General features: G+C 38.7%; 1 protein-coding gene across 1 annotated transcript in view; it reads left to right on the forward strand.

The window, feature by feature from the left end:
• The window catches only part of LOC111150628 (maestro heat like repeat family member 9), a 158,161-nt gene that overhangs the window by 16,296 nt on the left and 128,409 nt on the right, over positions 1-13,456 (forward strand). The window contains exon 2 of the mRNA XM_022508117.1: positions 1,725-1,780. Within this exon, the coding sequence (XP_022363825.1) occupies positions 1,725-1,780 (56 nt within the window). The remainder of the gene's footprint in view (positions 1-1,724; positions 1,781-13,456) is intronic.

Here is a 13,456-nt window from a genome sequence, read left to right on the forward strand (position 1 = left end):
AGCCTGTGAGGCCTCTTAAAACCTGCGCATGGAACTGGCCCTGTCACTCCCATCCGCACTGTCAAAGCAAGTCAGATGGCCAAGCCCGAAATCTAAGACGCAGGTAGTACACACCCTCCACCACGCAGCTGTGGCAAAGGTGTGGATGAAGAGACATGGGTCAGAGAACAGGGGTCAGTCTACTAGTCCGAGCCATCCCCAACCCTACAGAAAGTGCTTTCACCTGAAGAATTTGAAGTTTCCTTATTAGAAAGATTTTTCTTCCTTCACTTTTTCTTCCTTCACTTTTCATTATCATTCAAGGTCCTAAATCCCCTTCACCTCTTCCTTAGCCAGAGTACAGAATTCTTGTTTTCATGATAAGCAGCATTAACATTCATGGTACAGCCTGAGTTCACTCCCTGTAAGAAGTAATAAAGGAAATAGGACGCACAGTCATTTTCTCCCGCTTGCGTGCGTGCACACAACATACACACACACACACTCACACACACACACTACAAAGAGTATCCAAAATGAGGAAAATCTAATTTTATTGGGTAGGATTAATCTGAATATCTTCATGGAGAATCTGAATATCAAGTATAACCTGGGAGGATTATTACTAAGCTCTCTAAAGCTTAATTACTCCAAAAATGTTTAATAGTCCAAAAACCCTCTTGTAACATTCCACCCATTACCTGTATGACGAGAAAAGAGCTGTATGGACTGGTTAATATTTTGCTTTTTTACTTGTTATTCACCACAAGCCTTCGTCCAGCCATATCGGGAAGGCAGACCGTTGGTGCAAGGCGAGTGAGTGAGAGCAGGGAGAGCTTAGACCTAACCCGTCACCATAGCTAGACAGAGCTTAAAGCCCAATTTGGTGGGTCAGGAGTGGGGTGGCTCATGCATGTGCTCTGTGTCTCTGTGTCTGCCCACATGTGTACACAAATATGTGTACACATAATCAAAAGTAAATGCTTGCTGTGTTCACTGATCAATTAATGCCCATCAGGGATCAATATATTACACCACATCTGCCCAGTTGCTGTGATTGGCATTAGGAGCCATTAGTCCATTAAAAAGATACGTGTTTGAGCCACTAAGGTACACAGGTTTCCCCTGCTACCTGAAAGTGGGCTGTTCCTATGAAATCTTTTCATAATCCAAAATGAGGTAAAATGAAGACGCAATTACCATTAATTTGCATGGGAAAACTTCTGAGCTTCCCCAGACTCAAAAAACAACCTCTCTCAGGCTTTTCTGACACCTCAGGGCATGTCTTGCTAATGGAAGCACAAAACAGACTGAGACAAAGCACAGATCCTCCCCAGACACGGCTCGGAGCTGGGTGCTCAGACGCCGCGTGTCATTCCAGGGAAGGGACCCGCGGCATCGCTGTCACTGCTCACAGCGCACGCTGGCAAATACAAACTACACGGTACACCTTGTTTTGTGAAAGTGAAAATCCTCTTCCAATTTCTCTTGGTTAACAAAAACAGGTACAAGTCTAAGGTCTTCTGTCAAAGCCAAGTGACATACTGCAGTCTTCCGAAACGCGGGCGACACTTGGTTTAGAAACAGTAGAGCAAAGCAACCGGACAGAGAAGTTCACAGTAGTAGAGGAAAAGCTGCTGTTTGGGTGAAGTACCCCTGTTCAGTGTCCCTGTGCCATCCTGACGGCCCTTCACCACAGAATTTCCCATCCGTTTTGTGCTCGTTCACTCGTCTGTCTCCACCAGCTGATCAGAAGCACGAGGACAGCAAGCGCTTGCCTCGGTTTATCCTTTATGTCTCGGTACAGTGCCTGCCACGCATTAGGTGCTCAATAAATACTTACTGAGAGAAATAAACAGCATTCCAATATGGCCCACGGCACAAGGGAAGCATTTTGTAACTTCTCAGTGTTATCCAACTATCTTATGATTATTATAATCTCCATGAGAATTACGTAAGGAGAAAAATTACAACGAGAAAACTTCAGATCACAAATGTACCAGCCCAGGCAGTCGGTCGACTTTGCCCATTATCTAATTTGGGGGTTTTATGTACAGATCTCAGCATGAACATGTACAACGTATACTTAACGACGTGGGCTACAGGGCACAGAAACCTGCTTCATGGTGGGGGGCAGGCCTGTACCCACCGCCTACAGACACACAGAGACATTAGTAACAGACAATCTCGGGCTTCACATGGAAATGGTTTCACTATGAAAGTCCCTCAAGGTTGTGAAACAGAACTGAGATTCAAGTGCAAAATAAAATGCAGGGCTTACCAGAGGAAAAATACAGTTTTTCTCTGTGTTAAAAAAAAAAAAGAGAGAGAGAGAGAGAAGATTTTTTTCTCCCTGAACGATAGGACCATAATGATTCAATTTCTCCTGCACCAGTCAGCATCAGCTTGTGAGATCCAGACCTGGCACATGGAAATTTCAGCCTTAAGTCAAATATTATTTCAAAGTTAATGACAAAATCTATTTTTGCAGTGGTCTTGTTTAAAATATTTCCCCTTAATACTCTTGAAATGCTGTAATTGAAAGCAGTTATTTGAGATGCCAGTACATACTTCTTTAATTATGTCCTGTACCATCTGTTTCCAATGAAAGGGCAGTATCTGTTTGCAGTTACCAATCTTATGAAAAACAGGCTTGTCCCGAAATAGATTGGAACTAAAACCAGAAAGCATTTCTTTCAGAGGCATCCTTTCAAGCCAATTAACTTTAATCATTATAGAAATGTTTATTTCCCATCTTAGTCTCTCTTCACATGTAAATTCCTTCAGGGGAAAAGATCTCTTTTTGTGACTGTTTGAATAGTTCCCATTTGGATTAATCAGAACCTGCTGGTCTGTGTATGTTCCGATTGTGAATGCTGGCAGCTTTCTTGATGAAGGAGGCACTGGGTCCCCAAGGAGGACAGATCTAGAAACAGCAGGCACAAACCTACTGGCCAGAGCAAGTTCTCTTAACCACCCAGGACCTGTGCCTGGCCCCAAGCTGCCTTCTAGGGTGGGGCCCAATAAAGTGGTTAATTGGGCTGGAGACCAGAATCTCCAGCTACATCGGTACGGAACCCATCTACCCAGATGAGCCTGATATTCTCTTAGACCACACATTCATGTGTCACTCTCAGAGAAGCTGTTAGGTTTGGGGACCTTAAACATAGCATCTGTGGTGTAGGCGTGGCATCACGGCACCTAGTGGAGAGTTATTTCTGAATTGTCTGTGTTCTTCAGGGAAATTTTCTAGACACAGGTCAAAAGAACTTGGTACAAATAAACCTCGGTGAGTATTTGTTCAATGTATTTATTCTCCTATATTACGGGGATACATTAATAGAAAACATACGAAGTGTCTCTCTTATAGTGTCTTGGAGATAAAATGGTCAAAAGACATGACGCATCAACATCTACATCTTGAGGATTGCGTAACGAGATCTTCTCCATGCTTAGATAGTGTCTGATGATGCAAAGTATCTGGGGTCACGGTTGGTGTTTAATAAATACTTGATTAATTTAGCTCAGCAAGCATACATGACTTGGCCACCGCTTAAGAAAGCTGGCATTTATTGAAACTTTAATAAGTTCCATTCACTGTGATGAATGTTTTACATTCATGAGCTCCTCTAATCCTCAAAACAAACAAACAAACACCCCATGAAATAGATACCAAGTATCCCCAATGTTCAGATGGGGCACTGAAACTTCCATATGGAAAGTAACTTACTGATGTTGATCAGTTAATAGTAAATGTCAACATGAAATCAGGAGTCTGTCTTATTTGAAAGTCAATATTCTTACATGTTCTCTGCTGTCTCTTGTGCTCTGTCCCTCGGGAAGGCTTGCTTCTAACACACCAAAGCTCAGGGACTTCATGGTCATGTATTTAAAATCTGAAACCACATTGTCATCATTTGGGAAAGAATGGTCCCTATTCCCATTTCTCCCTTGAAGTTTCTGGAGTTGTACCCTAACTGGACCTCCTCACAACTATATCCTTCAACTTTGGTTTGCTGAAGCTAGAGCATGCATAGTTTGGGATCTCATGAGCTTCATTCAAGAAGTGGATATTGTCCTTGCTTCCCAAGAATCACGTGGGTAACTAATATATTTTCCCCCTTTGGAGCTGAAATGTTACACTCTCAGGCTGAATGGATCTGACAGGCTTGAGTTAAAGAAAGCCTCCCATCTAGCCCATGTTCTCTTTCTCTGATGATTTACATGGAAGTATAAAAAGAAATCCCTTAAAATTTCATAATTTAGTCCCATCCCCAACTTTCAGAAATCAGTCAGGAGTTCCCGTGGGAATCTCCAGCAAGAGGCCACACAGGGTAACAGAACACGGGAGGTTTGGGGGAAATGGCAGAACATCCGGAAAGAGAACCAAGACACACTAATTATATGGTGGCTGAATATCTTAACACGTTCATACTAATGAATGCCTTCTGACATTATGCGGTCAAGGAGAAGCTCATCTCCATGTCCTTGAGGCTGGCATTCAGGGGCTATGATTCATAAGCTGGGTTGGGAGCTAATGAGTTATGAACAAACTCCAAGCACTAATTCTGCATCAAATGGCTATGATCTATTTGTCAACTGTTCATTTATCATTTAAATATCAATCACCACTTCTCAGTCTTCCTGCACAATGTATGAAATTTGACCCTAGCAGCAAGTGAGTTGTATCTCTACCCAGAGAATGTTCCATAAATTCATCAAACACATCCATACACAAAACTGGGATGAAGGTAAGAGCTCCCTTGAAGAAAATAGGAATGACAGGGTGGTGCAAAAGTCAATGTATTCAAATGAAAAAACTAATAGCAAAAACAACAACAAAAAAATAACAATCATTTGTGGCATCTGGGTGGCTTAGTCAGTTAAGCCTCTGGCTCTTGATTTGATCTCAGGTCATGACCTCAGGGTCATGAGATTGAGCCCCACATCAGGCTCCACACTCAGTAAGGAGTCTGCTTGTCCCTCTCCTTCTGCTTCTCCCCCACCACCTCAAACAAATAAACTCTTTTAAAAAGTAACCATCATTAATTTAATTCTTACTTTGTGCTGAACACAGTGCTAGGAGCCTCATCGTGACCTTTATAAGGCCCTTTGAAATGAGTGTCCTTGTACCTATTTTACAGATGAAAATATTGAGGCTCAAAGAGATTAACATTTTTAGATTCCAGAACTTGTTAATGATAGAAGCAGAATTCCAACCCAGCAGCTCTTCCTGACTCCAAAATCTCTGCTCCTTCCATATTCATGCAGTTGTCTTAAGGATTTTAATAGGAGAGAATGTGGTACAGAAAGCTCCATTCCATGAAGGAAGCAGATTCGAAAAAATAGAGACACTAAAGACTAATAAAGGATCCTGGAAATATTCCTGAGCTAAACATTAGATCTAAATTCTATTTTCTGCTACATCAGTGAAGAACTTTATGGCTTGGGTAAGTCTTTCCGTCTTTCTGGGCTTCATTTGTAGCATCTAGTCTATCGAATTAAGAAGATGAATTTGGTGCTATTAAACATTTCAGTGGGAAGCTTTGGGTGTCCAAATCCCACCCTACACTACTTCAGGGTTCTCTGTTGAAGGAGGTATTGGAACAAGGCCAAATAGTCAAATAAGGAATGACACACCTGCATTTCAGGTGGAGGGCTCCTTGGCCAATTCATACTAAAGCATCTTGGGCTGAGAGGGAGGACTGGGCCCTTCTCTCCCTGGTCTCATCTAGCATGTTTGGTATAGCATACTCTAAATTCACCTAAATAATTAGCTTCATGAATAAGAACAGTCAGCCTGCCTCAGCCACCCAAGTGCAAAGGAACATAGGGTCCAGAATGTGGGTGAACTTGCCTTGCCAAATAAGCCAGTGCAAAAGCAGGGGATGGAGAAGAAGCCACAGAGAAATGCAATTTCTCTCCTGTACAAATGACTTCTAATGACTTCTAAATGACTCCTGGTATTATAAGTCCATGGATCAATAAAGCTGCTGTCCATAAATAAGCAGGACTAACATTCCATGACTGCCATTCAAACTGAGGCACACAGGGAAATTGCAGATTACCACAAAGAAACGGCAATGAAATTAAGAGCAGATTTTTAATTCAAGCAATAGATAGCAGAAGACAATAGCATAATACATTCAAATTGCTAAGTGAAAAAATTTTAAATCTAAATTATTTTAAATCTAAATTTAATTTAAAAATTTAATTAAATTTAATTTTAAAAATTTAAATCTAAATTAGATTTTAAAAATTTAAATCTAATTTTTTTTACTTAGCTAAACTATTATTTAAGAGGAAAAGGGAAAACACAGTTTACTATGGAGTTTCTCACAGAAAAAATTATCAAAGGATGTGCTTCATGACATTTTCACTTGAAAAACCAGGTAGCTCTCCTGAAGCTCATGCTATCTCTTGCTCTTTCCTCTTTTCCTGTTTTTTTCTGTGCCTCTACCATAATGCAGAATCTATAGGGCTAAGGGGATGTGCCCACCATCTAGACCTTGGTCTCAATTCCTAGAACCCCTGAATTTCTCGCCATATCACCGCTGTGCCTACTTATACATTCTTTATGGGTCCTTTTCCTAGTTGTTGTTCCAAGAGTGGGAGTTTCCACCCCTGGTTACATCCCTGTGACCCAAGAGATGGCCCAAAGGTGACTGTTTGCAAGGGTGTGGATGGAACTTGGGTGTATGGAAGGGAGAACTATAAACATGTACATAAGGCTTTTAATGATGTGGGATGGAACCAGAAAGAGAACAGAATGTTTGCAAGCTGCAACACAGGCCAGGGGCCCGGGCTCCCAAGCCATGATTTTCTGGCTTGAAGTCCAAGAAATCCAGAAATCTGATTCGAGCTTAGACTTTGAGGTTATTATGAAGGCATATTTGTCAAAGGATTTAGAATATCATTCACTTAATAATTGGTGGGCTTTATGTATTTATTTTAAATATTTTATTTATTTATTTGACAGACAGAGATCACAGGCACAGAGACAGGCAGAGAGAAAGAGAGAGAGAAGCAGGCTCCCTGCTGAGCAGAGAGTCCGATGTGGGGCTTGATCCCAGGACCCTGGAATCATCACCTGAGCCGAAGGTAGAGGCTTTAACCCACTGAGTCACCCAGGCGCCCCTGGGCTTTATTTATAACTGTTAAATATTTAGGCGTAGGATCTGTGAACCTTCATTTATGTTCTTGCTCAAGGCCCTGCAAATATTAGGGAAAGCCTAGAAGAAGAGCGTGCTTGTAAGGAAGGAGTAGAATATAATACTGGTAGGTATGAAAATTAAAAAAACATGTCAATAATTATTCAGCAATGGAAAAAAAATGACAATTTTTGTAGGTTCATTGAGTGCTGTATCCTATTATTCAAAAGAAGGACACAAATAATGAATAACCTCATATGTCATTAAAACATTTAAAGCTAATTACACACAGTAAAACAATAGAAAGTTTAGGGTAAGCACTAAAGGAATAGAAATATTTAGTTTTGGAACTGAGAGAAGAAAATAAAAAGGAAATACATTGAACTTCATGAATCCTATAGAAAAAGGAAAAAATGGAGCAAAGAAATGGTGGTAAGCAGAAAAACACAAAATAAGACAAAGAATAAATCCACATTTTAATGATTAAAATAAATGTAACTACAATGAGAGCACCTGCTAAAAGATAGGGATGAGCAGCTTGGATAAAATAAAGAATAAAATCCAGTTATCAACTACGTATAAGACATACAACTGAAATAAAACCACGCAGGCTAAAAATGCAGTTACTAAAAAAAGATTTACCATATAAACCTAAACAAAAAAAAAAGCTTATTTTATAATGCTAATATCAGATAATATAGAATTTAGAGCAAGACAGTTAATATAAATAAAGTGCAATACAACGTAACAGTACAGGGAGAAGTCAACCAAGAAGAAATTACAATCATAAACGTGTACGCACCAAGTGGAGTTCCTAATACACAAGCAAAAATCTGAGATAAGCGTGTCCACCGTCAGAGCAAATCAAAAATAAGCGTGATAGAGAAGATTTGAATCAAACATTACCATGCTTGAGCTGATATCTGTAGTTCTATTTTCCTATCCATAGAAATTATTTTTCTCCCTTTAGTTAGAAAATATAGGGACACCTGAATGACTCAGTCGATTAAGCTGCTGCCTTCAGCTCAGGTCATGATCCCAGGGTCACAGAATCGAGTCCCGCATCAGGCTCCTTGCTTGGCGCGAAGCCTGCTTCTCTCTCAGCCTCTGACTGCCTCTCTGCCTGCTTATGCACTTGCTCTCTCTCTCTCTCTCTGACAAATAAATACATAAATAAAATCTTAAAAAAAAAAAGAAAATATATATTGTTTTCAAAAGCATAAAATGTATAAAAAATTAGCCACATAGCATAACCTTAAATGAAAAATTAATTAACAAAAAGATAACTAGAGTATCCCCTCTCTACGAGATTTTTTAAAAACTTAAAAAAAAAAAACCCTCATGGTTTAAAAGAGAAAGCATAAAGGAAATAGAAATATATTTACAACTAAATAATGATGAAAATACTGAATTTTATAATTTGTTAAGAGACAGTTAATGTGATGTTTACACGAAAGCAAGTAATAGAATAATTAACTCTAGAAAAAGAATAGAAAATAAAACTTTACTAGAGTGATAGAGACTAATGGCCAGGAGGATAGATAGATGGAATTAATTTTGTAAGAACAGGATCATACCCTTTACGGCATTCTGAATAAAATACCCAACATTTAGTTTCACAAAAAAATAATAAATTGCTAAACATGTGATAAACATTCCTTTTGTATCACTTATTGACTTTACAAATCCCTCTAACTTTAATAGGAATATGTGAAGAAAATTAAATTGGTGTCACTTTTTCTTAAAGCTACATTCCCAGTATCAGACTGGTTTTCCTCTCTGCCACCAACAATGAAGCAATTGGTATTGGTACATTCCCTCTAGTATCCTCACCTTCCTAGTTTTGTTACTTAGTTTTATTTGTTTAAGGGTTATAACACCTGTATTGTGTTTTGCAACCATAATTTCTATAACTGTTTTTTTCCCCTATTTTTAAATGGATTCAATACCCACCAGTATTTGTTTTTCTTTAATTAGACCACTTTTCCAAACTGGTGTTCTTAATTTCTTTAAAATTCATTTAATTGTCTGGGTTTTATTATTGAATGTTTAGCCAAGAATTCTTCCCTGAGCTCTATAGTCCTTTGCTTTTTTTCATATATGAGGTGTCCACCTTTTCCCCTATTTCCGGAATGGCAATTGGCTGGGTTAAATATTCTAGGGTCTGACATTTGTTCCTACAGAAAGTTGTAGATATGCGTCATTATATTCTGGAAATCTTTTCCTCCTTTGGTGACTCACTTTTTCTGCCGCACTATCTAAAGCAATTCCTTTTTAAAAGGTTTTAGGTTTTTTTTTTCTTTTTTAGTTCAGTAATTTAGAAGTAAGTTAACCAGGATTCTCGATAGCACTGATTTTCTATCATTATTTCTTAATATGCAAAGTGCCCTCTCAAGCTGTAAATTCAATTTGCTCTTCATTTCAGGAAAATTTTTGTTATTATGGTGTATCTTGAGTGGAGGTCTTTATCTCAGGGGTTCCAACTGCCCTCGTTACTAGATGACATTGTCTTCCATAATTATCGTCTTCCCCTAATTGCTCAAATCTTTTGTCTGTGATTATTTCAACATCTGCCCCATGCCGCTAATCCAGTTTTTAATCATGTCTATTCATTTCCTTGTCCTTTCTAATTCATTTATGAATTCTGCAATGTTGTTATTAGTGCATAATCTGTTCCACTCATTCTGCAACTTCTTTTTTCATTTCATTCTTTTGCCTCATCCCATCTCCGGGCTCATGTTTTTACAAAGTTATTTTCTGTCGTAAAGCACATATAGCATCATACCAGGTTAAGATGCCACAGAGAAGTAGGGGCACAGATAACATATATAAATATATATTATATAACATAATATACATGCAATATTTTATATACACAGGCAACTATTAAATTCAGATAACACAGTGCTTTGTCTAAATTATTCGTAAGCACTTAGGCTTGGAATGGATGTTAAAATTTTTATATTATATTTGGATACGTATATATATTTATCTGTTTCTAAAGGGAAGTTGAGGGGCGCCTGGGTGGCTCAGTGGGTTAAAGCCTCTGCCTTCAGCTCGGTCGTGATCTCAGAGTTCTGGGATCGAGCCCCGCGTGGGGCTCTCTGCTCGGTGGGGAACCTGCTTCCCTCTCTCTCTCTCTCTGCCTACTTGTGATCTCTCTCTATCAAATAAATAAATAAAATCTTTTAAAAACAATAAATAAAGGGAAGTTGAAGAGTGCAATATAACTTCTATTAATTTCCTTCCAGGATATCGGTTCGTATTAATCAGTCCAGGTCCCACCAGCTCAATTTAACCGCAAACCACTGCTTGTCCTAATCTCATTCCGCTTTCACACTAACACGAGAAAGTAAAACTCCAGGCCTAAATAATGCTCCTCTGTTGCCAGTATTTGCTCAAAGCGCCCTCCCACTTCCGCACTCCCTCACTCGCCCAGGGTTTCTAGCTCTCATCTGTGGACCTTTGATCTTCTGGTGTGGCGGCCCAGCTGCTACCGCTTGCTTTAGATCCCTCTTTGTTTTGACAACAATTTGAGCCAGTTTCGCAGCCCTACCAATTTCAGTCTATTTCTTCTACTCTCTTCTTACGATCCACTCCATTTTCATGACTCTGCAACTCAAAGTAAGAGACACTTCAGCTAAAGACGAGTTCTAAAAATTCCCTAGGCTTTGAAACGGGGCCTTGACCTCCCTCCCAGTGCGCCCTGCGCTCCGTCGCAGGGAGACGCGAACGGCCGAGAGTGATCACTTACACTGCAGACCATGACAACCATGCCCCCGCCTGTTCACCCCTACTTTGTCCCTCACTGATTAGCCCGCAGCCTCCCTAACCGAGTAAAGCCAGAAAGCCCAGCCCAACCTGGAACTCCTTTGTGTGCTGATCCAATTCCTAACCACGCCCTGGGGGAGGCAGGCGGGAACCTGAAGACCAGCCCCGGTCCAAAGCGGCTCCAAATAAGTTACTTTCCAAATACTTCAAAGAGATAAAGAAGACAGACAGACTGTATGGCTGCTAAAAACTTGACGTCAAAGGCGGATGATGGATTTAAACCACAGTTCACTGTATTCTTAAGTTTGGAGTGACGGCGTAAGTGTCTTCCTGTTTTTCTTGGCAAGGCAAAAAACTCAAATTTTGCCTGTGGTTTTTTTTTTTTCTTTATTTTTTTTTTTTAAACTGTGGTAATGCAGTATTTTTCAAAACTGAGAAAAAGCATTCAGTTATCTTCTCTATTGCTCTGGCCAAAGAATTGCTCCTTATGATGTGTATTCTAAGAATTCTATGAACTAGGTTAATCTTAAATTATGATAATGCTCTCACAACTCTCCCTGGGACATGTCTCCCAATCTAGTGATTCTTCTTATTAAATATTTCTTTCTAATTCTGGTTTTTCCTTCCTTAATCTACAAAATTTAGATTCATACTTCTCTGAACTATATTTGCCTATGTCATAATCCTAGCACGGGCTATGACCTTCCTATTTGACACAAGTATGTGTACAGGGGCAGGATGTTCCAGAATCTGAGTGAGGACTTCGCAACCCCCAAGAGGTGATATCTGGTTAAGGTCATTACTGGATGATATCCTGAAAGAAAAATAAAACTTTAAAGATAGCCTGGTAGATTAGTGAGTGAATTAGGAGAGTTTCAACTCTCCATCATGGTGGGGAGAACAGGACATTAACCAAGTAGACTTAGCATTTATTGGATCTTTACTGGATTCTGAGATAGTTCTATAAGGTCTTTCCACTCTTTCTGTTGAACCTTGAATGTTTTCTCCCCCTGTGTGAGCTCTAGTATACATAAATATATAAAATATTTATACATATATATGTATGTACATACATATATAATATATGTACATACATATATATATAAAAGTTAGGCAGATATAATTTCTAGGGAAAAGATATCTTTATGATGTTGGTGTAGGCAATAATTTCCCAGACATGACCAAGTAAACACTAATCATAAAAAAAAGTTAAATCAAGTTCATCAAAATTAAACATTTTGAAAGATTCTGTTAAGACAATCTGAAGACGAGCCACAGACTGGGAGAAGATATTATATATATATATATATATATATATATATATATATATTCATTTTACTTTTAAATAGAAATTTTTAATATATTATTTTATAGATTTATATTCACTGTAATTATTAAATTATATATATACATTTTCTTAAAGAACACGATACTTGAGTAAACATTTTACAAAGAAAATATACAAACGGCCAGCTTGCTCATGAAAGAGTGTAAAGTACTCTGTATTAGTCATGGGGGCAAAAGCAAATTAAAATTGCAATGAGATACCAATTGACACTCACTGGAAGGTTTAGAATTTAAAGACTGGTAACACCAATTGTCGATTAAGATGTGGAATAATCAAACCTCTAATGCACTACTGGTGGGAATATTATATGGTAAAACCACTTTGGAAACATTCTGACAGTCTTTCATAAAGTCAGGCAAGTACTTATCTAGGACCCATCAGTCCCACATTTTGGTACTTACCCAAGGGAAATGGAAACATATATTTTAAAAAGTGAATGTTCAAAGTGATTTTACTCCTAATAGCTAAAAAACTGAAAAATGTCCCAAATGCCCATTAACAGACGAATGAACAAAATGTGATCCATCCACAGAGTGTAACACTACACACAACACGGCCAAGCCTCAAAAACACTGTGCTGGGTCAAAGAAGCCAGACATGGAAGAATCTGTAGTATTTCATTTCATTTAATAGTGTTTGATTTTTATTAAACTGTTCTATAATAGTTAAAGCAAATCTGTGGTTCTCAGGGGTGGGAAAACCGGTGGTTGACAGGGATTAACTAGGAAGAGTCAGGAAAGATATTCTGGCCTGATTAAAATGTTCTAGATCTTGGAAAAAACACGGGCTACATGGGTGTATCCATTTGAGGAAACTCTTCAGCTCTTAAAATCTGTGCATTTTACTTGATATAAATTATGCTTTCATTTTAAAAAAGATTTATAGTAAAAAAATTCATACTGTAATTTAGTTCATTGATGCCATTTCTTCCTAAACGCCTACATTTAATTTTTCCACTCCTGATGAGTACTTGAGTATAAAATTAAACATCATTTACTGACAAAATTCGTGACTCTACTTATTTAACTACAAGGATATATTGAGTACTAGTGCCAGGCACTGTTACGTATCCTGGAAATACAGCAATGAATTTTTTCCCAAGGATCAGCCTAGAATCATCTCCAAAGAAGGCAATCTGACAGGGACTGAAAACTAGGGGAAGAGGAGGGGGAAGTGCGCCAGCCAGCCGAGGAACTCTTTAGGGAAC

This window comes from Enhydra lutris, unplaced genomic scaffold (genome assembly GCF_002288905.1).
Source record: "Enhydra lutris kenyoni isolate GAN:26980312 unplaced genomic scaffold, ASM228890v2 scaffoldscaffold24, whole genome shotgun sequence".
In the NCBI taxonomy this organism is placed as follows: Eukaryota; Metazoa; Chordata; class Mammalia; order Carnivora; family Mustelidae; genus Enhydra; species Enhydra lutris.